The 26959-nt window shown below is 49.4% G+C and overlaps 9 protein-coding genes across 9 annotated transcripts; 5 read left to right on the forward strand and 4 right to left on the reverse strand.

Annotated features, from left to right (window-relative positions):
- Nucleotides 1-489: 489 nt before the first annotated feature.
- Nucleotides 490-2066, forward strand: arp6 (actin family protein; the record flags this gene model as incomplete). The annotated part of the gene is made up of 4 exons (XM_041696978.1): nt 490-985; nt 1051-1759; nt 1808-1870; nt 1928-2066. The coding sequence occupies 4 exons, from the start codon at nt 490-492 to the stop codon at nt 2064-2066; spliced, it is 1407 nt and encodes a 468-aa protein (XP_041562555.1).
- Nucleotides 2067-2688: 622 nt separating this feature from the next.
- APUU_80673A (3-hydroxyacyl-CoA dehydrogenase family protein) lies at nt 2689-3754 on the reverse strand (the record flags this gene model as incomplete). Its single annotated transcript, XM_041696980.1, has 3 exons — nt 2689-3419; nt 3475-3574; nt 3626-3754. The coding sequence occupies 3 exons, from the start codon at nt 3752-3754 to the stop codon at nt 2689-2691; spliced, it is 960 nt and encodes a 319-aa protein (XP_041562556.1).
- A 335-nt stretch (nt 3755-4089) lies between these two features.
- On the forward strand, nt 4090-7770 carry tof1 (putative DNA repair protein (Tof1); the record flags this gene model as incomplete). The annotated part of the gene is made up of 4 exons (XM_041696981.1): nt 4090-4176; nt 4230-4467; nt 4526-6649; nt 6701-7770. The coding sequence occupies 4 exons, from the start codon at nt 4090-4092 to the stop codon at nt 7768-7770; spliced, it is 3519 nt and encodes a 1172-aa protein (XP_041562557.1).
- A 273-nt stretch (nt 7771-8043) lies between these two features.
- On the forward strand, nt 8044-8985 carry APUU_80675S (PhzF family phenazine biosynthesis protein; the record flags this gene model as incomplete). The annotated part of the gene is made up of 1 exon (XM_041696982.1): nt 8044-8985. One exon carries the CDS (start codon nt 8044-8046, stop codon nt 8983-8985), a length of 942 nt encoding a protein of 313 aa, XP_041562558.1.
- A 301-nt stretch (nt 8986-9286) lies between these two features.
- On the forward strand, nt 9287-10765 carry APUU_80676S (uncharacterized protein; the record flags this gene model as incomplete). Its single annotated transcript, XM_041696983.1, has 1 exon — nt 9287-10765. One exon carries the CDS (start codon nt 9287-9289, stop codon nt 10763-10765), a length of 1479 nt encoding a protein of 492 aa, XP_041562559.1.
- Nucleotides 10766-11006: 241 nt separating this feature from the next.
- On the reverse strand, nt 11007-11491 carry APUU_80677A (putative copper resistance protein Crd2; the record flags this gene model as incomplete). The annotated part of the gene is made up of 3 exons (XM_041696984.1): nt 11007-11077; nt 11143-11238; nt 11332-11491. 3 exons carry the CDS (start codon nt 11489-11491, stop codon nt 11007-11009), a joined length of 327 nt encoding a protein of 108 aa, XP_041562560.1.
- A 906-nt stretch (nt 11492-12397) lies between these two features.
- APUU_80678A (homeobox domain-containing protein) lies at nt 12398-14287 on the reverse strand (the record flags this gene model as incomplete). The annotated part of the gene is made up of 5 exons (XM_041696985.1): nt 12398-12765; nt 12826-13261; nt 13318-13450; nt 13522-13659; nt 13707-14287. 5 exons carry the CDS (start codon nt 14285-14287, stop codon nt 12398-12400), a joined length of 1656 nt encoding a protein of 551 aa, XP_041562561.1.
- A 5609-nt stretch (nt 14288-19896) lies between these two features.
- On the reverse strand, nt 19897-22256 carry APUU_80679A (THO complex subunit THO1/HPR1; the record flags this gene model as incomplete). Its single annotated transcript, XM_041696986.1, has 7 exons — nt 19897-20317; nt 20378-20691; nt 20741-20890; nt 20945-21628; nt 21684-21802; nt 21852-21930; nt 21996-22256. The coding sequence occupies 7 exons, from the start codon at nt 22254-22256 to the stop codon at nt 19897-19899; spliced, it is 2028 nt and encodes a 675-aa protein (XP_041562562.1).
- Nucleotides 22257-22483: 227 nt separating this feature from the next.
- APUU_80680S (RNA helicase aquarius) lies at nt 22484-26924 on the forward strand (the record flags this gene model as incomplete). The annotated part of the gene is made up of 4 exons (XM_041696987.1): nt 22484-22719; nt 22776-22876; nt 22925-26407; nt 26473-26924. 4 exons carry the CDS (start codon nt 22484-22486, stop codon nt 26922-26924), a joined length of 4272 nt encoding a protein of 1423 aa, XP_041562563.1.
- Between the last annotated feature and the right edge of the window lie 35 nt (nt 26925-26959).

The following is a 26959-nucleotide window of genomic DNA, read 5'->3' on the forward strand; positions in this document are numbered from 1 at the left end:
ACTAGGATGTCCACGAAGGGGTTAGAAGGGCGCAAAGTTCTTACGCACAGCTCAGATGCCCCCTTCATCGTACCGAGTTATTCGTGGCGCTCGATTTTCGTTGTTCCTGACAGGTCCCATTTCTAACCGGAACCCCCAAGTGAGTTTCGAATCTAAAATATGAGCATGCCTGGGTAGTACGTACCCAAAAATACCATCTGGCTACAAAATATATATTTTTTGGGTGATTTACTCTTGCTACTAAGGTTTTGGGTGACATGAAGTGGCGCGCCCTAACAAAGTGCCCTATTTTTCCTTATTGGGGAGATCAACCGGGCTCCGACGACATCTCCGATCTCCCGACCAGCAAAAGCTTCCGAGCTCCCAGCTTCAAGCTCCACCACCAACAATCTTACTGAACGGGTATTCACAGCCTATTTTCCAATCTTATGCCCAGTTAGGCTATATCCTTGATTATTGGTCGCGTACCCTACTTTCTGAAGTCCCAAAATGGGTACCACCAAGCCGCGTCCGTCCGGAAAGAATTCTGCCGCGCAAACGCAATCCCTTCCAGACAAGACCTTCATCATTGATAATGGGGCGTACACAATCAAAGCAGGCTATGCTCCGGGCTCGTCGCCTCTGAACGAAGAAGAAGAAGCTGCCTCGGCTTGTACCGCTATACCAAACGCGATTGCTAAAACCCGCGGAAATCGAATCTACGTCGGGGCGCAGATTGGCACAAACATTACAGACTGCAATGAAATGCTGTTTAGGCGGCCCGTGGAAAAAGGATATACTGTGAATTGGGAAGCGCAGAAAGAAATATGGGAGAACTCGTTTTTCGATGAGAAAACTGTGCGGACCCAGGAGTTGCGCGTCGCGGACCCTGAAGATGTGACTCTGATATTCGCGGAGGCCCCGAATGCTTTACCGGCGCTGCAAAAGAATGCGGATGAAATCATCATGGAAGAATGGGGATTTGGGGGGTACGTGAGATGCATTGGTAAGGCTGGAAACTTTGTTGCTTGCTATTGACCGGACACGGCTAAACTGACTGTTGGTGTAAAGGCCCGTCATTGAATGCCTGGACCGAGATTCAGTTGTTATTTGAAGACCCGGTTTCACAAACGCCTAGTTCAACCGCCTCTCCTAACGAATGCCTCCTGGTGGTCGACTCCGGCTATTCCCACACAACCATTACCCCGGTTTACAAAGGACAGCCCCTTCAACGTGGGATTCGAAGACTCGACCTCGGCGGCAGACATTTGACAAATTACCTCAAAGAACTGGTATCAATGAGGCAGTATAATATGGTAGATGAGACATACATAATGAATGAAGTGAAGGAGTCGGTTTGTTTTGTGAGCAATGAATTTGGTAGTGATTTGGAGCGGACTTGGAAGGGAAATCGCAAGCGTGGACAACCTGATTCTGGAGAAAGCGTGGTGGTTGACTATGTCTTGCCCGATCCGAATGGAGGCAGGAGGGGATTTATGCGCCCTCACGACCCTCTATTGGGTTCTAAAAAGAGAAAAGCTGTCCTCGCCGGCGCTAGCGCGGAGCAGCTTTCCGAAGATGTTTTGGTCCTTGGTAACGAGCGCTTTACTGTTCCAGAAATTTTATTTACCCCTAGCGATATTGGCATGAAATCGGCCGGTATACCTGATATAATCTTGCAGAGCCTCTCAGTGCTGCCGAGCGGGCTACACCCAGCCTTCTTGGCCAACGTCTTGGTGGTTGGGGGCAACTCCCTCCTTTCTGGTTTTATGGAAAGGCTGTAAGGAAACAACTGCTATTCCTCTTTGTCACTTACTGACGTTAGTAGGGAAACTGAGTTGCGCCAGATTGCCTCCGCAGAATGTGTTGTTAGGGTTCGGCGACCTAAGGAGTGAGTTTCTTGCCTCTGGCTGCATGGCCTGTTGTTTGCGCTGATGGTTCGTAATAGTCCGATTCGCTCCACTTGGGTCGGGGCATCCCGTCTCGCAACTAATAAAGAGGAGCTCAAGAAAATCGCGATTACTCGCCAGGAGTATCAAGAGAACGGATCTGCATGGGCAGGCCGGAAGTTCTCTGGTGCTCTATAAATGAATTTAGCCATGACCATTAATGAAGAAACGCTCCAAATCTATCCGCAGCCGGAATCTTTATACCCTTACTTTGACTTTGCTATTGGGTTATTTCTATGATATAATCAATTATCTGTTAACCCTAATGTGGTTGGCTCAACTCCGTCAATAGCCATGACAAATACCAGCTACGTGCCAGCTGAACCTAAGATGGTGCTCACTGAAACAGCACCAAATGAGCGGAAATTTCTAGCATTTGCCTTGGGCCGCAGCGCAACCTAAAAGATGGGCCATGAGTAAGGATTACCTATGTTTGAATTTCACATATCCGACCTGCTTCCCTAACAAGTCTCATAATAACGTACCTTAGGCCCCCCGACTGCCGACTCCGTTTTATCTGCCAGGAGCGCAAAAAAACTAGAGAACATGGTCCAGCAGAGAGAATGAATCTATCTGAAGGGGCTCCGGGTCAACGGCTCCAGGTTCTCTCGTTCTTGAACTTACGCCTGAAATCGTTGTTTGTTTCAAGCTAGTGAATGTGATATTTGTTTTCCTCGAATTTTCGTTTACAATTACTTTCCAATACGGTCTACCTCAAAAGTTCTTTCGGAATGTCATGGTTTGTTGGATTTGATACCCCTCAATAGTCATAGAAACCCTTGCCGGACTTTTTGCCCAACCAACCCGCATCGACCATCCTTTTCAGCAACCCAGATGGCCTGTATTTGCTGTCCCCAGTTTCCTGGTGCAGAACATTCATGATGGCCAGACAGGTATCCAGCCCAATGAAGTCAGCCAATGCCAGCGGTCCCATGGGCACATTGGTTCCATTCTTCATGATGTTGTCAATGTCCTCGCGCCCACCAACGCCGGTCTCAAGGCAGATAACGGCCTCGTTAATGTAAGGCATGAGGATACGGTTTGCTAGGAAACCAGGCGAGTCTGCAGAGACGGATGCAACCTTACCCATGCGCTGGACAAACGCAATAGATGTATCGATGGTCTCCTTGGACGTTTGCAAGCCAGCGATAATCTCCACACCTTTTTGGATGGGAACGGGGTTCATGAAATGGGTTGAGATTACTCTCGACGGGCCCTGAAGGTCTTGGGGATTTGTCGTCGTGGCGGCCGCGATCTTGGTTATCGAGATGGATGAGGTGTTCGTCGCCAGGATCGCATGCTTAGGTGCTATCTGGGCAAGTTTAGAGAATATGGACGTTTTCAGATCTGGGATTTCAGGGACTGCCTCAATGACAAAGTCCACTGATGATAGGTCGTCCATTTTCAAGGTAGACGTGATCCGGCCGCGTGCAGTATCCGCCACCTCTCTTGTGATGCGCTCTTTGGATACATCCTTGTCGAGTAGTTTGTCTATGTTATTGATGGTTAGCTGGAAACAGGCCCGTGGGCACGAGACTCTACCCACCCGCAAACTTCAGGCCCTTATCGAGAGAGCTCTGGGAACTGTCGACCAGAGTGACTGGAACCTGGGCTTTTTGGGCAGCGACGAGAGCAATTCCGAGTCCCTAACAATTATTAGCGTAGTCTACGCTTTGGTCTGTTGGAGGTCAACAAACCATCTGTCCAGCTCCAATCACTCCCAGCGATTTGACCTCGGCAGCACGGACGGCGGGAGATGTGCTGAATGCACGAGAGCCCATTGAGGGGCCTCTGCGACAGAGAACACGGAGCGAAGAAGAAAGCATCGTCACGATGGTCTAAAATTTTGGCGAGGAATAACGGAAACGCTACAAGATAATTAGAAATAAAGCAGAGGAGATCTTGACTTGCGCTCAATCGACAACGGAGTAGAAGCTCATGTGATCCGGGCCGACGTCATCGGCTATCCTCGGCTACCCGGCTCCTTGGTTTCTCCGCCTGTGTATCCCGCTCCCGCCCGGCGCCTGCAAAGTCAAACGCGGTGACGCGTGATCGACGCGTGGTGATTGGCCCTGTCTTGACGCGAGCTGTCGGTTGGTTGCGATTGAGAGGACGGGGACCACAAACACCAAAGGTAGAGAGACACATTCAACGGGCCGTGATGGAGGAAGAAGTGGCCTTTAATAATCAGACCGTCGAGGTGATCGACCCCGACGTCCGCTCTCACGTCTATAGTTTGGTCACAGCAGTGAGTCTACCTGTTACGATATGAATGTAATTGCAATTGACTGACAATTCTAGCTTGGAGGTTTCAATGGCGAAGATGCGGGTCGATACATGCTCGGCGATGATGCTCTGTCTTGTTTACGGGATATCAAGCGATGGCTAAAACTATACGATGAGAAATTCAACCGAATGGATGTTGCGCGCTGCTTGGGGGAAGCGAATCTTGTCAATGGGGACCTTATCCAGATTCTGGCCCTTGGGTGGAGCGATGGGCAGCAGAGCAAATATTTGTCAAGGATTTCGCTAGCCTGTAGTAAGTGGTTTGCGCTTAGCTTCACCCGTGAGAACGTGGTATATCTGACAGATTGCAGTCGAATTGCTAGTGCCTTTGACTTGGCCGTTAGAGATCCATGGAGAAATGACAATCAACCACCATCGTCACATACCATACCTACAGCAAGCCCAGGTGTCCTACAAACGTGGTATTCTCAATTTCGCGAGCTGCGGACTCCTACGAGCTGCCATTCGAATCGGCCTGCCTAGCATGGCGACCCCTCGATCAGAACGGACAACTCGGGACGAAGGTATACTTAAGATTATGCTGTACTTTCTCCGGAATATTGTGATAATCTCTGCAAATGCGCGTCTTGCCGCGGAAGGTGAGGAGGAAGAGACCTCTAGGTCGGCGACGGTCAACGCATTCCATGATCAGGATGTCTTTGCTCTCCTGCTTACCTTATGTTCAAACGTGAGCGAAGACTTCAACATGTTGGATATTCCGCTTCTTGAAATCTTGTTTCACATCGTCAAAGGAATCGACGTCGAGAAACTTTTTATGAATGATACTCAACGGACCGCCAAGCGAACCGATGAACTAAATGATCTGCTACAGCAAGAGTCATCCTTACGAAGGGAGTACGCGAAAAACGCACCAACACGACACGGCCGTTTCGGGACGATGATCTGGGTTAAGCGAGATGATGCCAAGTTGTCAACGGTCTCCGGCCAAGACGTCCTCAAAGATAGCCAAGCGACTCTATTCAAGATGGACCAAACCAAGAAATGGAACAGACCTAGGCGTGGCCGAAAACCCCAGGATTTGACGGCGAACAACGATTTCAGCACACCGGTCCATATTAATCAGACCGCCACAAAAAATCTGCGGATGTTCGTTGAAGAGTTTTTGGATTCAGGGTTTAATCCACTCTTCGTACATGTCCGCAAGGCGATTGAACGAGAATCGGTTCGTGTCCTCGATGTCAATAAGCGTCACTATTTCTATACGGTTGCATGGCTTCTTGGAGCAGAACGCGCTCGCCGTGGCCGGCAACGTGAGAAGCACGCACAAAGTGAAAAATCCGGGAAGGGACTGGAACCAGATAGTTTTGGGCTAGTTGCTGGGGTGTTGAATCAGGAAACGTTCGTTTTCCTGAACAGATCGATGCAGCATAGCCTTGACAATAAGGAGTGGGAAGATCTTAACGCCGCCATGCGGTGTTTCACACAGATCTTATTGACGATACAAGAAATGGCCCAATCACCACTTGAAGAGGATCAAGAGATTGCCGAGAACATCCAGAATCGAATTTTCTACGAGGAGACCACCCATGATCGCATACTTGCCGTGATTCGTGGGTACACAGATCAAGGATTTGGCTATCTTGATGCTTGCACGGAGTTGTCCCATGTGTTCTTGCGGATGCTGGAACGTTATTCTAAAGAGAATGCCGATATGCAGGTTAAATCGCGACGACGAGCGAGAAAGAAAAGGCAGGATGAACAGCCAGGCAATGAGGACAATGACGACAATGACGAGGAACTGGGATCGGAAAATGAAGATTATGCTGAGGCCGAAAAGATGTCGAAAGAACGTAAGTTCGACTTCACACGTTTTGCTGGGAAGTTTTGCAACCAGAAATGTGTCGATACATTTGTGGCTTTCACCAAATTCTATAAGGAATTGAACACAGACCAGCTGAAACGCGCCCATCGTTACTTCTATCGGATAGCCTTCAAGCAAGAAATGACTGTGTTGTTATTCCGAGTTGACATTCTTAATTTGTTTTACCGCATGATCAAAGGACCGGGTGGAATGGATTCCAAGAAACCCATTTTCAATGAGTGGGAGGAATTGGTGAAACAGCTCGTACGCAAACTCACGAAAAAGCTCGAGCAAAGACCTGCTTTAATTACCGAGTTATTGTTCAGTAAAATCAACTCGACCGCATTCTACCTTGAATACGGACACGAAAGGCAGACGATAACTACAGCCAAAAGACCCCCAGCTGAACTAGAGGTCGACCCCAAGGCAGCTTCCACTGTGGAGGAGAAGCTCATTATTGCGGTAGCTGCGTTGGTCAAAGATGAACAAATTGCAATGGTCAAGTGGATTAGCGAGGTTCTAGGGTCGGCTGCCGATGAAAGGGAAGCATGGGAACAGAATGATCAGGATGTCGACCTCGCGGGGTCTCGAGATGCTCCGAACCCCATAATTAGTATGTGTCTCTAGTTCTATCCCCAGGGACGCTTCCATTAACATGTTTTAGCTGTCAAACCGCAGGATGAATCGTTTAAGAAGGCCATGTACTTGAACGCCAAACTCCGACTCCTGATGTCTCTGCTGAAGTTCGAGCGGCTGGGGCAAGAAAATGTCGAAGGCATATCCTGGGTTATTCCTTCTGAACTCAAATCAGCTGAATTGCGGGACTCAAAATCTGTCATTGATAGAGCACTAGTGGTTGGGAACACAGACGAGCGTGACCCTAGTGACTTGCTACGCCGAAAGTATGGCAGCGAGCCGAGGGGGAACGCCGACCAAACAACCCTCGATGTGAATTTTGGATCGGATTCCGAAGGTGAAGATGTCATCCCTGACGGACCACTGTTTCCTCCAAATCCCCGATCCAAATCCAAAGTGCTCGATGAGCTGAAGAAGAGAAGAAAACGTAAAAATAACGGGGAGAAGGAGCCAATTGATGATGAAACATTGGAGGAACGTCGTCAAGCGCAACTGGAGAATACTAGGTCCCGTCTAGCGAAGATCAAGAGTGACTTATACGTTCATGCTAGTGACGAGGAAAGCGATGAAGAGGGGGACCAGGAGTTCTTTCGTCTCGAAGAAGGAAGACGCAGGGAACAGTCCGAGCGGATCAAGAAAGCATTGCTTCTTGGGAGAACTGAAGGCGACGGAGACTCTACATCTAAGAAGAAACGTGGAAAGCGCTCGAGTGCCAGCAGCGGACGGGAAGCGGGCGGAAAGCGACGGAGGCATAGTCCACAAGCTAGTCCTGAGGTGGAAGACGAAGAGATTCTTATGAGCGCCACGGGCATGCTGTCGCGGGAGACCTCTGTGACACCCTCATTAGATGGGGTCGATGGCATTAGCAAAGGTATATCGAAAACCCCGGAGGATGAGCTCTATCTCGATGACAACCTAGCATTCAGCCGAGACCGAGAGATAGGGGCTGAACCGCATTTTGATAAGGAAGATGACAGGACCTCTAGCCCTAAAGAGAACGAAGCTGCAGCGGAAGAGGACGAAGAAGACGCGCCTATGGCAGCTCCAGGTCGCAGACGCATGCGGGCTGGTTTTGTCGTCGATAGCGACTCGGAATAATGCGACACAATCTAATGATGAGACACGAGGAGTTGGCAATTTCTGGGTTGGACTGGACGCGCATATAGCAGTAATTTTACGTATAGGACATGAATATCATCAGTTTCAACACGTTTTGGCTGTCCGTGACTCATTTGCGCCTTTAACAGAGATGACTCAGGATATTGATGGATGTGGGGAAACCTCCATACTACCTAGAAAGCTTATAATACCCGACCTTCCCCCCTCGTACACGAAGCCGTTCCTGAACTACATCACTCGTGTACTTGAGAAATGGCAAACAACGTCAACTTCGTCACCCTCGACGTCTTCACCACGAAAACATACGAGGGGAACCCTCTTGCCGTGGTCTTCCTCCCCTCCCCAACAGACCCCCAACTAACTCAACGCCAAAAGCAAACCATCGCGCGCGAGTTTAATCTCTCCGAGACAATCTTCGTCCACCAGAGGACAGGCACCGGCGAATCCCGCACCGTCGACATCTTCACCAAGAGCGCCGAGCTTCCTTTCGCGGGCCACCCAACAATCGGCGCTGCATCATGGTTTCTTCACCACGCACCAGAGCAAGATGCCAAGGTGACGAGTTTGCAGCTAAAGGCTGGAAATTTCCCGATTGCCTTGGAGGATGCGAACCTGGGTGTCGTTGCAGCGCGCGTAGCGCATAACGTGCACACCCACGAGAACAAATACCCTTTGACTGAGGCGTTGCGACTCTATCCGTCCTTGAAGCCGTATCTGGCGCCTTCGTCGGTTGCTCTGTTCTCCGTCGTGAAAGGCATGAACCAGCTTCTTGTTGAACTGCCCTCACTTGAAGCACTGAGCTCTGTGACGACAGCGTATGGGGGCCAGGCGGCCGACTCGGCGTATTTGGACGCGGGGTGGGTTGAGGGTTTGCTTGTGACATACTTTTATGTTAGGGACGTGGAGGATGAGAAGTTGAGAAGGAGGGTTATTCGGACGAGGACGATCATAGGAAACCTTGAGGATCCCGCAACGGGGAGTGCAGCGAGTGGATTGGCGGCGTATCTGTCGCTGAGTGGGCGGGGGACTGGGCAGTTCAAGTATGATGTTGTGCAGGGAGTGGAGATGGGGAGACGCAGCGAGATTGGGGTTGAGGTGGTTATTGAGGAGGTGGGCAGGATTGAGAGTCTGACCTTGATGGGCAGTTCTGTGAGGGTGTCTGAGGGCAGAATTGTGGTTCCTGAGGATGTCTGATGTTTTGATGTATGCCAGTGAACAACGAACTAGGTGGGCCTGATATTCACCAGCAAGCTGCCGCCATAAACAAACATTACATTTCCCTCCCCAAAACAAATGTAGCATGACTATTGTTGATTCTGCTCTGTGTTCCTCTACCATTGCCTTTCCCCAATTGCCCCTGAGTGTGTCCATGATGGTCGGAAACAAGAAGAGAAGAAGTTTCCTAACAACAACCCTTCAAATCCTCCGCAACACCTTCAGAAAACACCTTAGCTGCAAATTTAGGCGTACCTCTTTCTCCGAGGGTACTTCTACCATGCAGAGCAGATCGGCGTCAATCTCAGCTAGGAAAGACGGTGTTACATCTAGCTACGACTCGCAATCCTCTCGCTCAACCCATAACATCTCAACGCCTCGCCATCGCAGCCCCTTATACGCACTAGACAACAGAGACTATGAGAACAACCATGAACAAGAGCAGAAACCTGAGTGCGAGCACGAGGAGAATAGCCCAGACTCATCTCATGTAACAAGGGGCTTCCGAATTCGACGCTTCGCTTCTCGTCTCAATCGCAAAGATGTGGTTCCTCGCACTCACGCATCTGTGGAACCCAATTCCAAGCCAATAGTTGGTTCCTCAAGAGTTCCTACCCCGAATATTTTGCCTGAGAATGACCTCTACTCCCACTCGGCATGTCTGAAAGAAGGAAGGAGTGTGTTATCCTGTCTAGGAAGACGAGGGACTGTGGAAAGCCGGGAAAAGCATAACATGTCTGAAAGCCGGACGAGCATGCCTACACTACAAGGAAACATTACTTCTCAACATCAGGATCGGCAATTTGTTATGGTTAGAACACAATCTGTTCATGGCTACAATGGCCGTGAAAGTACGCCTGCGGAGATGAGGGTTTCAGCACCAGCACCGGCGCCTATTAGGAAAGAGCGACGAGTAAGTGGTAGTTACAGCAGCAACAGCGACAGCGACAGGCTGTCTTCTCTAGAGGCCTCTTCCGCAGCAACGACGAGGAACACAATGGCACTCCCCAGACGCACCCGGTTGTCTAAGGGCTTTGAGGACTTCAAAATGCAATCGCCCCAGCAGACAAAGTTGCCCATACCGGTACAGAACCCGAACTCTAGCCTAGCAGGAGAAACGAATCAAATACAGAAAACGCAATTACAAACGCAGACTCACGAACAAGCCAAAGAAAACAACTCCCCCAAGGCATACCCGATGAACCTACAGCACCCCACAGCACTTGCCCCAGTAGATGCAGACGGGAACCGGGCCACCCCCAAAGGTGCAAATGAACTAGGATCCAAGCTACCTCTAGTGAGCAGCAGCATTACCAGACGGAGGGTCCAAATAGAGAAAATGGTACCAACACCACTGCCACCAACTGTCCCTCCTCATATTGTTACTATCCCAGGGCGGGCTCCATCTCGTGTGTTCAATCCCAAGACGAGAACAAAACTAACACCGCAATTCAATGATCGGCCACAGGTCGAAACAGCCATGCCTCAGGCATACTGGCTTGGTCGGTTCATGACTCTCACAAACGCATTTCAGTACGAGGATTCCTTCAACGAGCCGGATATTGCGACGGGATTCGAAATGCCTTCAAGCTACTCGCGACCATTTCAGCGCTCGCATGATGGCGATTTGGCCGGATATCGAGTGAAAAGGGCGTTTATGGTGCTAGAGAATGTTTGTGCAACGGAAGAGGCGAGTGCAAGCTTGCGTGAGTTTCGAGATGAATACATTTGTCAGTTTGGAGATTCGTGGATGGCTTAAACAGTAATAACCGTGACTGAGATACCGTGGACTCGCTGTGTATTCTCATACTAGAATTCGTATTTGAAGGTTGGATTGATTTGTTTGATGCTGAATGCTCCAATGAATGCTGTGTCATGGTAACCCCACCTCAGAAACTCCTTGCAACGCCAGCCCTAATTGAATGATACAATGAAAATCTGGAAAAAAAAAGGCAAAATAAAAGACCTCCGACATCATTAAGTTTTTAATTTGTCCCATCTTAAGCATGAGTCGTGAAATCCGTCTCGAGGGCGGAATCAATGGCACTGGCCTTCTCACAGGTACACGAAGCTAGCACGAAAAAAAAAATCAGCAACGGCATGAAAACCAAAGTTTGAAGCAAAAAGAAAACCTACCCTCTGCTCTCTTCCCGCAAGGACACGTCTCTCCAGCCACAGGGTGGTTTTCACTCGTCGCTCGCTCACAGGTACACTGACCGGCGGGGCGAGCACCTAGATTGCGACAACCGTTAGCAAATGCGACTCAATAGCGCCCCGTATACAGATATCGAGCAAAAGTGAGATAGTGGGGGGAGTTGAACATACGGCAAGAGCATCTAGCACCCTGGATAGTGTTTTCAGTTGCAGACTTGTTGCAGGTGCAGTGGAGGGCGGATTCCTTCCCGCAGGAGCACTTTGCTTGTGCGGCGCAGACGCAGCCGCCGCTAGGGTTGGTTTTGCAGCAGGTTGAAGCAGGGTGGACCATTTTGACTGATTTTGTTCTAGGATATTCCGTAGATGTTCTTTGGAGTGGGCTCAGTTGAGGGCTGGAGTTTGTGGTATTGGAGTGGTGGCGTCAGTTGATTTTGTGCGAAGTATTTCCAATGTGTTTGCGGGTGGATTGGCGAGGAGCGAATTGATACCACAAGAAGGTAGCTCGGGAATATATGTAGACAGATGAGGACGGATAAGTCAAATATCATCTGGTGCTACCTGGAGTATTTATACATCGTAGGGTCTCTTCCGCATCAAGTCATCGGCGGCGGTGCTTAGCAATCTGGCAATGCTGATTGGCTGGGCTCCACAGCGGCACCTGCTGCCCCGGAGTGCCGTGTCAGAAAATCATGGGAGATTGATTGGTCAGATATAGATCGCTGAGCTCGAAATTGGTAATTCTTCTTTGTGCATTGGGCAGTGGGTTGTCAGCACCAAAGTAATTGCTTTTCCTGACAGCTGATTGGAATATACACCGTAGGAGTGTCGCGGGTGGCGAGATGGCACACGGTTCATGCTGAAAGTAGGCACGTATATCGAAAATAGCAAAGATTTAACATTATAGCTCAGCTAAAAAAGGTCTTTTAAACAAGGCCAAGCATAGCAAAATAGCAGTTATGCGCACAAGAAACAAACCCAGCGCCAATCATCCCAACTCCGTGTACAAACAATGATTTTCCGCCTTGTAAGCAATAAGTATTCAATAAAACAAGAGTGAAGAAAATGTCGACTATATCCAATCACCAACGTATATACCAGAAAGAACCAGGCGGCGCTCTTCCGATGAATTAAGGTTGTACTTGTACAACCATCCAATTTATTATAAGATGCCTCCACCGTCGAAGTAGCGCACAGAGGGGCGAAAATTGAGAAGAAATGACTCTTGGCGCTTCACAATCTAGAGGTAATTTGCATATTCGTACCCTTGTCCGTACTTTGCCCTCAAGGGATCCATGGCATTGGTAGGGTTGTTCATCCTCTCATCGGCGGAGCTGCTAACCGGGATATGCCCCGTCTCGGAGGGGAATGATGCCGGTAGACTCATGCTGGAAGCATTGGATTGCGTGAACGAGATTCCGGTAGTCAGACTGTAAGGATGGTGCTCGTACGAATACGGGCGGTATTCAGGTGCGTCCGAAATCGGCAGGTGTTGCAGGGTGGGCATGTGTCTTCCAGCGGGCTGTATGTGCGTGCTCATTTCCATCCCACCGTATGCTTTTGGAGTAGCCACCGAAAGGGGAGACTGATAGCTATGTATTTGCGGACCTATAACAGAAACCATTGGTCTTAGCACTGTGGGCCCCTGAACACGAGCCGGGAACTTACTAGCACTGTCCATTCCGTACGGCATTTGCGGTTCTGGCTGGCCAGTGGGCGATACAGAACCTTCCAATGGACGAGGCTGGTTGTAGCCAACCATCATGCCGTTTGCTGGGCGATTTAGAACGTAGTCTATTGGCCGCCGATATGAAATCCCAGAATGACCCATGGCATCTGCTCCAGGTCTCGAAAATCGACCGGGAAATTGAAGTCCTGCGTTGAAAGAAGATTCGGAGAAGCTGCTCGATCGAGGGAAAGGGAAGGTTCCACGATTGCTCCTTAGGTCTGGAACCGTTGCTGCTGCGCCTCGGTTTTGATAGTTCTCGAAGCCCCTTTCTGATGAGGCAGATGGATAGCCAGGGCCACTGGTAGAGGCTGAGCTCAATGGAGATATAACGTAATCTTCATCGTTCAGGCGCGGTAACCCTTCGGTGAGTAGTCCCTAAGCACACATATATTAGACTAGAGGTACAGCCAACAGAATGTGGGTAATCGAACCGGTACTTCTGAAGAACCCTTACTTCCAAAAGGAGTTCGCAACACCTGAGTTGTATCGAAGTCATCCGGCAGCGCTCGAGACTTTAACATACGCTCCCGATCGTTGCTGGTAAGCCGCTTGAGTTTGGCACGTCTAGTAAAAGAACTTGTGCGTTAGAGATTATTGAAGAAGAAAAGCCATTCCCTGTGCCGAGAGAAAAGTACCTATTTTGGAACCAGACTTGAACCTGACGGGGGGTTAGTCCAGGAATTTCTCTCGATAGTCGCTCTCGGTGTGCTGCGTCAGGATGTGCCTGCCGAGTGAACTCGCTCATCAAAAAGCGTGTTTGGTTATGTGTGAGACTCCGTAGGGTCAGCAATAGGGCATGAAGTGGCATTCGATGACTTACCGAAACCTCTTCATCTTTTTCTTATCCGATTTCGAATCCTGGGAGGCCCTCTTCTCGCCGGCAGCAGATGATCCTGCCCCATCATCGTCGGAAGAGGCTGCGTTGATCTCGCTATTGTCCTTCTCGTCCTCATGCAGATCGTCTGTAATCTCGGACTTGACTTTGAAGGTTATTTCTTCGTTCGGTTGGGTATCTTCCGTCTCTCGATTCTCGACGTCGAGGCAGCCTATTTTCAACGTTGACATGGTGTCGCCCTGGACGTTCGTGTTTTGGGCCTGCAAGCCATCCAACGATGCCCCATTTCCCGGGTACTGCATTGCATTGGCAGTACCGACAGCAGGCAAGATTGGAAAAGACTTCTCAGCCTTAATCGCGGTAGGTTGCATTTCTGTCGCAGAATCTTTGTTTTGCTCGCCTGCTTTCCGTCCGACTCCGGATAGAGCCGGCAGATTTACCCTCGACTTCGATAGCTCTTGCTCGCTGTTCCACGAGACTGTGGCCCAGGAACTCGTGATTGCGGGAGAATGGGTAGCTGGTGATGGCACCGTAGACACCCAGGCACAAGGACCACTGACTGACATGGTGGTAATACCCCTTTTCTGCTTAATCCATGAAGGTCCCTCAGGAACACGATTTCAGCGCAGGCGTATGTAGCTGTTCAGATGATGTTGAAGGAGAGGGTCAAATAGTGATGGAGATCTAAAAAGGGACACTGCTGGCCCTGAATAGAGTGGGTCTAAGAAAGATGTCGAAGGACTTCTGGAAGGGCCAAGGGTCTCGGAGTCGTTGGTCCAGGGGTAGTGATAAGAATGGAAGTAAATAAAAAGTTCCTCGTTTGCCGTTCTTAGATCGTCCTGAGACTATTGCCGGGCTCAGCAGATGACGAAACAAGAAATGGCCTAACCAAGTAGATGTTTCCTATAAAAACATTAAAGGGGAGTCTTAGTCGTGACTGAGATCACCATAGGCCAGCGGTAAGAAAAAAAAGATCGATTTCCACAGTTGGGTCTTTGGTGTGGCCGAAAACTCCAGCCTCCTGGCGCCTGGTGAGGGAAGAAGGGAGGATCAGAGATTAAACAGTGCTTATCCAAGCGGGTCACGACAAAGAGATCAGGGTATTCAAAAAACAAGGCCAGGAAGCCCGCGGCGCTTAGGTCCAGGACTGTGGTCAAAGTCCGAGAATAATGATCCACAGGATCTGTCACTTGTGCCCCTGCAGGGGAGGGAAGTGCCAGGAGTGAGGGGTGGCAACTGGCGATGGAGTGTCTCCTCCGGTCGATGGAAGGAAGGCTGACGGGTCTCGACTTTCGAGACGAATGGCAAGCACGGCCTAATGCAGGAGGCGATTCAAGGAAAACTGACAAGTTGTCTCTCAAGAAAAAGACTCGAAGGCTGAGATATCTCACGCCAAGATACAGATATGAGCCATCCTCCCAGAAGTATCAGAACGTGCCGGCGGGACTCACAAGGCTAATGCAGACCAAGAGTAACAGAAAGGTGGGTATTTGGAGAACTTGGTTTGAAATTCAAACAAAAAGGCAGCTGTAGCAGGGTGTGCGGCGGGAGTCTATTAGGCGGAGCTACTACTTGGAGTAGAATCTGACGATAGTAATGATCATATAAAGGTTCGTCGCAAGGTGTTTTGGATTGAACGAACGTTGGCGCTATCTGGAGTTCGGGGGATAGACAAAGTTGGGCGGATAACCAATCAAAGATAGACACAGGAAAATTGAAGGGAAGAATACGGAGTAGATGGGATGTCAAATAAAGACAGAATAATAAGTGAATGTCTTAAAATTGGAGGGAGGGCAATAGGATGGCTATACCCGTTGACAAGAGAGAAGGTGGCAAGTAGACGATCCCACGAGGTCTAAACAGGGAGCAGTCTGCAGCAGCCCTGTGGGAAAAGACGAAGAGGGTAGTAATGTGACAGTAATTGGTACAGTCGTACGCGATCGAGAATTGACTTTCACGAATGGAACTACTGTTGTCGTCGATTCGCGCGACTAGTGGTGCACCGTGCAATGAAAAGGATGAGGCCACCACCTATGCTTATCCAATTTCCACATGGGCAAAGGTGTTACAGAGCAGAGATGAGCCGCCGTTCGCGATAGTTTATCGATAGGGATTGCCCGTCGAAGGCCAAAGCTGTTTGGCAAACCTTTGGGCGTGGAACAAGCACGCCAAACCGGGATGATTCCTGAACCCGCAGCATTGCATCGTTGCGGGTCACTGGGGGACAGTCTTAGACTCATCCCCACCGTCTATTTTGCTCACCAATCAACCGTTGCTAGAGGGGGGGAAGCGGACCCTTGCTCTTGATGGCTGGCCTGTCGGAGCTGGGGCCGACTCAAGCACCAGCATTGAGCATGGTGAAGCAGTCTGCCAGGTCACAGGTTCAGGTTGTCTCTCCGATGGAGACGATGGCACACCATGTGGAAGACGTTCCGGGAGAGCGAGACTAAGTGGTGCTTTCGCTTGGAATCCACCAAACACAGAGCCTGCATCGAGGCAAAAGAGGCCCTAACGTTGAAGCCCTGTTAGCGCCCTGTCCGGCATCAGTCAGCCAAGACACACCGTCCCAACTCTCCAGTGACGTGAATGGGGACGACACGAGGAAAAGTGAAACCTCGTCTCCTCTCCTCCCACACGGAAATACACAATCCATAATGGGGATGGTGGGCAGCGGAATATGGCAGCAGGTGCCAGGAATGATACAGTGGTGAAGATCACAGACTCCTCTTGCACTCCGCCTGGCAGTTTCTGATTTGTTTGATAAATTCAGGAACAGAACGGGTCCTGGAGGAAGGCTCAACGGATCATGGAATAATTCATCCAGAGCCATGGGACAAGGAGTGACAGGAAGAATAAATTCCACCAAATGGAGAAGTCGCAGACGGAGGAGGCCTGACCTCCTTGCCCGGTTTAGACTAGCGCGGGAGTGTCTTTTTGACCGAGTAACGACCGGCCTTCAAAAGGTCGACGGGAACTCCTGCGGTGTAGACTACGCTCCACGGCATCTGCGTCAGGGCCTGGAGGCCGGGACTCCGGGAGACTCGAGGTGACGATCACCACAATCGACGCGAGTCGTGGCGATTACTAGTGACCTGAATCGTCCCTGTTGATTCAGAGTTTCCTGGGATGGACCGAGATTCGTGTTCCGAGCAGCTTGCTGGGAACCAGAAATCCAGGACAACACTAGGAGAGACTACAAGAGCGGACACTGGACCGAGACTGTCTGAGCCTGCGGAAAAATCGTGTGCTTGTCAAGTGTCAACGGCTTCCACGCTTTCCATTCTCCACTGGCTAGTACTTGCAGGCGGGGCGAGAAGGAGCCAGGACTCAGGAGGGGAAGGGAACTCCACCAAAAGGCACCTGCATGAAACGCTCACGTCCACAGAGCGAGACGAAACAGGGCCAGTGCAGAACTTCAATGCTGCTAGAAGAAAACCAAACAAGTCTTCGAAACGCACTCTTGTTTCCAGAATTCTCTCGACGAGGTCGTTCCTTGTTGCGTCCGTTAGAGAAAGTAAGGGGAAGTCGGAAATAGTATAGATCATGCAGAAGAGAAATCAAAAGCGAGAAAAAGATAAGAAATCACTAGGGGTTTGACTGTGAGCGCGACATGAGTCGTAGTGGGTCAACAAGTCGACTGTTGATCGAATCCAGCGTCTGAGGTGAGCTCGCTTAGAGCAGGATAAAAAAGCAGCCAGGATATGACACTCGAGGCTGACGGACAGGGTAGTAGGCCCGTCAGCACTCCGTAACGCAGCTCCGCATACCATCTACGCACTGCGAAATCATCTGGGAGCCATTATTCTGCACCTTTTCTCTCACGCTTCACGGTGCATCTGCCCCATTACAAGAAGAGCAACTCCTTTCGGTCCGTAGCTGGAAAAGCAGTAAGCAAGGATTGAAGACCCTTTTCGAAGAGTACGTATTCCAATCAGCAGAATTACTTAATACCCGATGGGGCTCAGCTCCGCTCGAGGTCGATGTCGTCAATCTTGCCTCCGAAGGAGAAGGAGACTCCTCGGAGACGACGTTTCCAGGAACGAGGTTCGCACGGAATCGTTCGGTGGAAAACGATGGAAGCAGCTCTGGAGGTTCTAAACGCACCGCAAAGGCTTTCGGCTCTTGGCTTCACTCGGAGAATTCCTGGCCAGTCGTGAGACTTGTGTCCCTTGCTAACCGGAGGAAGGCGTCAATTTGTGAAGGATTGACATCTGGCACTGACGGTCATATTCAGCCGCTGTTGACCTTGATCTTGAATGGGCTTCTTGCCCAGATAGGAAAAGTTCCAGGCGAAATCTCGGAGATGTCAAATGTGAGATCCCGGACTAACTACGTATCCGTATTGATATCCCGCCCTGTGCGTGGGCATACCAATACCTGACATTTACAGACGGTGAGCGGGTACTTTGGTAACAGTCCTTCCAGGAGGCATCGGCGTACTATTTTGAAAATGACTGGGCCGAAAGTGGAGAGAGGCAGGGACTTCGTAAGCCCCTAAGCTGAAGGATCCAAGTGTCGAGACTAGTATTCTGCACTATGGCCTGATCGCGTCAAAGCTTTCTTCTTGGTGTTAAAAGGACATCGATGATCCTGGATCGCAGTGGCATCGTGTGGCAACGGTGCGGGGAAGAAGATCACAGGCGAATCCACGATGCACAAAGCAGCCAGTCAAAGCCATTGCGGTGATGCTGGTTTAATCTGCTTTAAGGCTTCGCGCCGTGCTCAGATGGAGAACAAACTCCCCTTCATTTTGGTTTTCAGCTTTGGACAGAGTATACGAGTCCTCAGTTCCTCAGTCCTTGTCTGGTCTGTGCGGGTCACCGGCCAAGCTGAAACGCCGCATCTCCATTCTTTAAATCTTTGGACTCCGTAGTGGCGGGATGTGCCTTATCTTCGGGCATATTCTACCGAGGCACATTCTACCGACATATACGTAACTCCGTCGACATCATGGATCCTTGCTGGGCAATCTGATACCTTCGGTATCCATCTAGAATATCGGGATGGTTACCTTCTTGGTCTCGCGATGCTTCTCTTTGCTGCTGAGGAACGTTGAAACGCTGGCTCAGACGTTGATGGCTTTCTCGGCCTAACCAAGACGTGAAGAACCGGGCAGCTTCCGCCTTCTAGGGCTCGAGCCTAATTTTACCGTGAAACATGACAGACGCCCTTTAATTTCGCCTCGAGGAATTCAGCACTTCCATGTTCTGATTTCAAGGTGCCAGCGAATTGCTCCCCCACGTTCCCGTCACTCTGTTCACCTTGTCCGCCTGTCAGGCTATCACCAGGCTGGGATTGTTTCGGTTAAATTGGAGTTTATGCATGCCGTTCTTCACCACCACGCAAGATGAGGTCCGAGCTTCTAATTAATGCAGGTACTTTGCAGGGGAGTAATATTGTTGATCATTGAAAATTTGCTAAGGCGCCTAGAATTGGCTGCCGAGATCCGTGTACAGGATAGAAAACTCAAAAAGGTCAAAGGATTTCTCGAATGATCCTGTAATTGCCGATTATTTACAGGGTAGCCCGTCCGTCTCGTCTTCTCTTGTACAGATATCGTCCATTCATGCACCACCGAAAGTATTGGCTCTGTGTGTGAAAACTCCGTGGCGAATGTCGGAGTATAATCCTGATAATTTCAAATAATAATTAACCAGGAGTGTGATCAGGAGACTGCTTGCCAATTGTTCTGCGTTCATATCCAACCATTAGTCGCCGCCCATGGGCAGCACTAGACATGCAAGGAGCCATCTCCCGTATCGTGTATAACCCACTGACCACACAGATAGCCAGCTGAAACCGGAATTCTCCTTCATAAAAACTGGGCAGGGAACATGCATTTAGCTATTATCGAGGAGATTGAGACCGGCTTCGGACGGGAGGGAAGTTGCATGCCGTCAACCAATAAACCAGCGCAGGCGTCCCTGTCGAGCCATCAAAAATTGCAGGAACTTCCAGCTACCTTTTACCCAATGCCAACCCTCCGTTGGACCTTTGCATGGGATTAACAGCGACTTAAAATATATCCCTTTGATAATCAGTTTTGCCCTGGCTGCAGCCCGAGGTGCATAAGTCGTTTGTACCAGGCAGTTGATCGGCCGAATTGAGCGCCAATAGAGCCAATCAAAGCGATGACACTCTTAAATCGTTGCGCTCACGGGGGTGTTGTGCATGTTCATGATCCCAGCACATCAGCCTCGGCGCTCACTGCATCATTCACACCAGCTGCCTTCTCATCAGCCTTAGCAGATGCACCTCCCTCAGTTTCAGTGTCCATTTCATGATCCTGCGATAGCCCATTTGATTCGCCCTCCTGAGAAATTTTCGTTGTAGTATCCTGTAGCGTACTGTTGGTAGGCTGGGCGGTGGCTTCAGTGGACTGTGTGGTTTCAAAGAGGGACTTAAGATTTTTCCCGTCTTCGATCTTGTCAAAAGCTGCGAACTTGCTTTTGGTAGAAAGCCGCAGCATCAGCCATGTCTTGCTTGCTTTTGCTTGAACAGCGGCTTCTTTATCTTCCCTCGTCTGCGCTGTATCAATGTCAAATTCAACATCCTCAATAACTCGCATGAGCGACTCTAAGGCGGGAACATTGAACCTAAATATATGTCAAACAACGCTACCAATTTATTGAGCGGGTTGGTTTTTTGGTGCTTACCTTTCGGTCTCTTTGAGTCTTTCGACTCCAGATAAGGATTCACTTTCAGAAAGGAACTTTAAATTGAGAGAGGCCATAGGAGAAGAACGAAGTCGTCTGTTGGCATATGTCTTTATTGCCTTGTCGCGAGCGCTAAGATACTCATCCACTGAAACTGCAGGCCTCTCTATCGGAGGGCAGCCTTCAGCTTTCCAGCGCACCCAATTTTTATCCCGCGATAGAACAGTATCCACCATACGATAGTAAAATTTTCCTCCCGCACCTTCTTGAAGATATCCTTCAATTGATTTCCTCATTCCCACGGCCCATTGTGCCTAACGGTGTTAGATATAAGCAAAATGAACAATGTTAGAACTATCTTACATCCTCGTCATTAAGTAAAAATCCGTATAGAACAGATTTGTTGGTCAAATCAGCCAGTTTCGCTTTTGAATTTGACGTAAGTGACAGCATGAAGTCCAGAAGAATTAAGGCCTGGACCAAAACATGTCGCCTAAAGGCAGTATCGTTGACCTAAGAAGAGTAAGTTATTTGTTTTTAAACTGTATAGCACATCTGAGAAGATACCTCAAGATCAAAGAGTTCTCGACTCGTCAGGTATTTCGGATTGAAGCTGCTTGCAATTTCAGGTCCATCTGCGGTTCGTTTCCGTTTGGTCGACTTCCGGATTTCCTCATGTGTCTTGCTATTAGAAGTTTCGAAGTCTGTATTAACCGTCCTAAAAGCAGATAGTGTGGATTCAAGCCCGGTCTTAAATGTGGCGAAGTGCTGGGCATTAAATATTTTCGTTGGTGACGAGAAGTAAGCTTGCAGCCCCCAAAATATGGGGTAGAGAGTATCGAGATCAGGTGTGTGTTCCCCTGTTTGGCCTCCAGGTTGAGAAACGGTCTCCTTTGACGTCTTGTTCATGTCAGGCGCGGTCAGCTTGTCCTCCCTTTCGGTGGTGGCTTGGGATTCGGTCTCTTGTTTCTGAACGTCAGCTACCGACGTTGTTTCCTTGGCATCCGGCATATCCAAATCCGTGCCATCTGTTCCACCAGTAGTTTCCTTCGTGTCATCGCCGAAGGCCGTTACATTCTCGGTATGGTATTCGCCTCGGAGATTCACCGCGCTTTTATCCCCAAGAGGGAAACTTTGGAACAGGAAGATAAACACACGGCCGCAAAAGACGGTATCCTCAGCTCGCGAGAGTCTGCGAAGCAGTTCATTGCAAGACCTTAAAATAATCAAGTTCTTTTGTTTGAAATGTTTCTTTAGGCGTGTCAGCGGGCCAACATTCGCAAGTGCTGTTTGAGGGCAGGCGTACCTTCGTGTTTCGTTCTCTCCGAGACTCCAAGTAATCAAAAACCTTGCGACAACCCTCGATCGTCTGGCTGTCTAATAGTTCCTCAATCAACCAGAATATGAGGCCGGGTTCGCATTGTTCTAAATGGCGTTAGGATGTCTTTCAATACTTTGCGAGGCGAAAACGAACCATTGTCGGAAAAAACCGATATTATGTCCAGTAAATTCCATATGCAAACAAACTCGGAGTCTTCGATCGTTGTAGAAGCCTGGTATGACAGTGCTGTCAGTTGCGGATTCCGGCGAGGATGGGGCCTGAGAAGGGAAAGCATACGAGGAGACCGTAAAACTTTTCTCGAAAAGCAATTTCCACAGCGGCAAACCGTGTTTGTTGACTCAATTGTTTGACGGGCAGCGCATCTTCATCCTGGATAAGCCAAAAGGATTCCCCAAGCTGTGTTTCTGTCAACGGGGGCTCAATCCCCTTTCCCGGCTTGACCTGTTCTGCCTTTGCTAAGAGAGAGTCAATCAATCTCCTGTGGACATCGATCACATCGACATCTGCATTCGCCATTTTCCGTTCCGGCGGCAACATAGGTCGATGATACCACCGTCGCAGGTGAAGCTGGATTTGCGAGGGAGCTTCAGCCTTTGCAGCCAACTCGTTGCTGCGGCTCTACGAGCTTTAGCCCACCAATTAAAAAATGCGCTAGGCGCGCGCCTAAACTGGGTCAGCCACCACAGACCATTTGCGCAAATCCATGTACGTATCGGGCCGCGCTAGGAGAGCTTTTGGCCCTTGGGCAACTCGAACATTGAGGAATGGGTCTCCAGACACAACATGCCATGGCGTCCGGCCTCGATTCCAGACCGACTGTGGAGGACTTTCGCGATGATAGTCCTTGGGTGCGACTAGCCAAGACGCATTGGCTCGACACTGCGAATGTTCGCAAAGTAAAGCATGATGTGATCAAGAAGGATATATGGGATCCTCTGGAAGCCGAAAACTTCAGCTTCCATTCACTCCTTATTTTGGAAAATTTAAACATTCTAGAAAAGTATTGCCCATCTCGTTTCTGTTCAATCTGGCTCGGCATTACTAAATTATCAACAGGTTTCTTTGGCCAACCTACACCGAAGACGCCTCAAATTATCATGTCCTACTACTAACATTGATTGTGGGCGTCAAACAGAGAGAGCATTTGCCAATATGGGGTAAGGACAAGCCTACTTATATGGCGTATGAAGGCTGATCAATTCTAGAAATCTTCTCAGACCGACCCGACGTTTTCTCAAACCTTTTCCACCGGATCCTTTCCATGAGTATAGATCAGTCGCTCCATACGTCTTCCCGCATTTCTATAATGTCCTTCATGATCAGTGCCTTTCAGTCGCTCGAGAATTCGTTAATTCGGAAAGAATGCGCTCCGTTAGTTTCCATATCTATCTGGCATAATCTTCATAGCGAGGAGGCGCGAGAACGGGTTCTTGCGAAAGCTCCAAATCTAAAAAAGGCATGGAGGGCATCTACGAAGCGCTATGAAGCGGGAGACGAAGCGACTAAGACGAGAATGCGATTCGAGAGGTCTTGGTTGTACACCATGCTTCTAGATTTCCTCCGAAGATTGAACGGGGCCGAGAAAGACGAGAGAGATGACCTTCGATACTGCGAACGGTTTCTTGAATTTCTTGTCGATCTCGAGAGCCAGCTTCCCACGAGGCGATACGTAAATACTTTGCTCAAGGATCTTCACCTCCTACCTATCTTGAGTCTATCTCAGCTATATCGCTCGGCAGAAAACGCGCTTTTCCGCGATTTCTATAATCTCCTCAAACATTTCGCTACATTTGCAATTAACGATTATACGGGGGAGGCCCTCTCAGCCCAAGCAATGTACGATACTCATTGTCATGACTTGGCGCAACTACAGAGGACCTCTATGAAACATTTTAGGGAAAAACTGACAATCCTGGCTTTATCAAATTATGGCTCCATTGAACAGCGTTCCGAACTGGAGGGTCAACTAAACTCGCTGGACGATTTAGAGCTTCAAACACTATGCTCGCGCCTAGGATTTCGCACGAATTACCCTAAGCAAGCGAACGTTGCTTCCGATCGTCAGCTTTACATGGAGGTGCTCTTGTCGTATTATGAACGAACAACCTCATTCCAAGAAGCTGCGTCTAATCTCAGTGTTGTCCCGACGGAAGAAAGTCTGTACGACCCATCTTTACTTCGAAATGAGACGTACGATGGATCCAGACCACTCGCTATCCCCAAGCTGAATCTTCAGTATCTCAGCCTCGGCGATTTTCTTTGGCGGTCATTCCTATTATACCGTGCGGAGGCTTTTTTCCAAATCCGAAAGGACTTGGAATCTATCATCAAGCGAATGCAACCTCGATCAAGTCAGGACGGAAAAACTTTGACATTCGATGGGTTTTCTCGTATGGCCATTCCAATTGCAAAGCCCGCCATAATTGAGGTCGCTCCTCCCAAAGTTGGATCCGATAAGCCAGCCTTCGTGCGGGCAGAGATTACCATCGAGGTTGGAAGATTGGCAGACCACATCCGTACGGAGTGGGATTCTCTTCGTCCTGACGATGTTGTCTTCCTGCTCGCTGTGCAACCTGGTAATCCAGGTAGAATTGGATTGAGAGATTCCAGTGCTGCTCAGGCGCCTAGTATTGTTCATCTTAGGTCGGCAGACGTTGTACAAGTCCTCGATGAAGCGGGTCGTCCATTGCGCGACTCAACATCTAGTCAGGCAAATGGGTACCGATCTCGCCCTCGCATTAGAAGGTTACTGGTCAATTTAGACCCTGTTGCTTTCAAAGGGGATAAGGATCGTAATTTGCAAGAGAAGTCTGATATCTACCCGCTGATCAATGTGGTTGCAAGAAGGAGAGGAAGAGAGAATAACTTCAAGTCGATCCTCGAAACGATGCAAAGGCTTATCGTGTCTGATATTACCTTGCCACCGTGGATCCAGGATATTTTCCTGGGCTATGGAGATCCTGCCGGAGCCCGCTTCACGGAATTGCCTAATCGGCTTAAGTCTGTGGACTTTAGAGATACATTTTTGGACTGGCAACATCTGATCGAGAGTTTTCCGGGCCTGACAATTGAGCCTTCTGTCGATGCTACATCGAGCTTTCCCCCACCCTATGCCCTTGAATATATCGAAGAGCCCACACAACTGCCTGTATCTGGCGCATCGAAGAAGCGTCGGAGGGACCAATTTGTCGAGGCGCAAGCGGCACCTAAGGCCCTTCGCGTTTCCACGTACAAGCCACCAAACCCAGGCCCATATCCAGTAGATGCGCCAAAACTCAATACTGTTCGTTTCACGCCGGCTCAAATCGATGCAATTGCTTCGGGGACGCAACCGGGGCTCACGGTTATTATCGGGCCTCCTGGAACCGGAAAGACTGATGTCGTCACCCAAATTATCAACAATATTTATCATAATTTCCCCAACGAACGCACACTCCTTGTTGCACACAGCAATCAGGCCTTAAATCAACTTTTCCGAAAAATTGTTTCGTTGGATATCGATGAGCGTCATCTACTGCGCCTCGGTCATGGCGAAGAAGAATTAGATACAGAGTCCAGTTATAGTAAGTATGGCCGCGTTGAGTCGTTCCTCGACAATCGGAACTATTTTCTCGCGGAGGTCACACGCTTGGCAGTTTCGATTGGAGCGCAAGGTGCACACGGAAATTCCTGCGAGACTGCCGGCTACTTCAATACAGTCTACGTCAAACCAGCATGGGCGAAGTACTGGGATTCTGCTCGTGCCGAGAATGCATCAACCGAAGAAATCATCGCAACCTTCCCATTCCATGAGTATTTCTCCAACGCTCCGGCGCCAGTGTTCGATCCTTCTGCTCCGAAGAAGACACTGATTGATGTGGCAGAGGGCTGCCAGCGCCACATTGACAAGATTTTTTCTGAGCTAGAAGACATCCGCCCGTTCGAGATTTTGAGACAGCCCAAGGACAAGGCCAACTATCTGCTTGTCAAAGAAGCGAGGATCATCGCAATGACAAGTACGCACGCGGCCATGCGACGCCAGGAGATTGCGGGTCTTGGGTTCCATTACGATAATGTTGTTATGGAAGAAGCTGCACAAGTTACTGAAGTTGAAAGTTTTGTCCCCGCTGCCTTGCAAAATATGAAAGAAGGTCAACTGCCTCTGAAAAGAGTCGTTCTATGCGGAGACCACCTTCAAAATTCCCCGATCATCCAAAATATGGCCTTCCGACAATATGCCCATTTCGAACAAAGTCTTTTCCTTCGCTTAGTTCGGCTAGGGGTCCCAACTATCACTTTGGACCAACAGGGTCGTGCCAGACCAAGCATCGCAGAACTTTTCCGATGGCGGTACCAAAACCTCGGGAATCTGCCCATCGTTGAAGAAGCGCAGGAGTTCAAACAGGCAAATGCAGGTTTCAAGTTTGAATACCAGTTCATCAATGTTCCAGACTACCAAGGTTCTGGAGAACGCGAGCCGACTCCTCATTTCATCCAAAACCTTGGGGAAGCAGAGTATGCGGTTGCCATTTTTCAATTCATGCGACTTCTTGGATATCCCGCATCAAAAATCTCGATTCTTGCAACCTATGCGGGTCAAACGGCACTAATCAAGGATGTCTTAAATCATCGGTGTGCTAAGAACACACTATTTGGCATGCCCAAAATCGTCACGACGGTAGACAGGTACCAAGGCGAGCAAAATGATTGTAAGTTCCCACCATATATTTTATATCAGGTCAAAGTCTTCATACTAACCGCAGCTTGTCCTTAGATGTCATTCTTTCCCTTACGCGCACTCGCACCGTTGGATATCTCCGTGACGTACGCCGCCTAACGGTGGCACTTTCGCGTGCCCGCCTAGGTTTATATGTTCTTGGCCGCCGTGAAGTTTTTGAGTCGTGCTACGAACTAAAGCCCGCCTTTGACTTGTTGCTACAACGTCCAGATAAACTCATACTCGCCCCTGGAGAGATGTTCCCTGCCACTCGGACATTGGATGACGATGTTCAAGGGAGCCCTATGGAAGGCGTGGAGCATCTCGGGCAGTATGTGTTCGAGATGACCCAAGCCAAAATCAAGGCCATGGGTGAACAGGACGCAGTTGTCGATGAGACGATGCCGGATGAGGAGGGTGACCTTGTTGCAGAAGATGGAGATGAAGTTATGCTTGGGGCAGGTGAAGAAGGGGAGGAAGATCCATTGCATGAACATGTATACACTTGAACATGGTATTTAAAAAATTAACGGAAATTCCAAGA

The sequence above is a fragment of the Aspergillus puulaauensis genome, chromosome 8 (assembly GCF_016861865.1).
Source record: "Aspergillus puulaauensis MK2 DNA, chromosome 8, nearly complete sequence".
NCBI classification, from domain to species: domain Eukaryota; kingdom Fungi; phylum Ascomycota; class Eurotiomycetes; order Eurotiales; family Aspergillaceae; genus Aspergillus; species Aspergillus puulaauensis.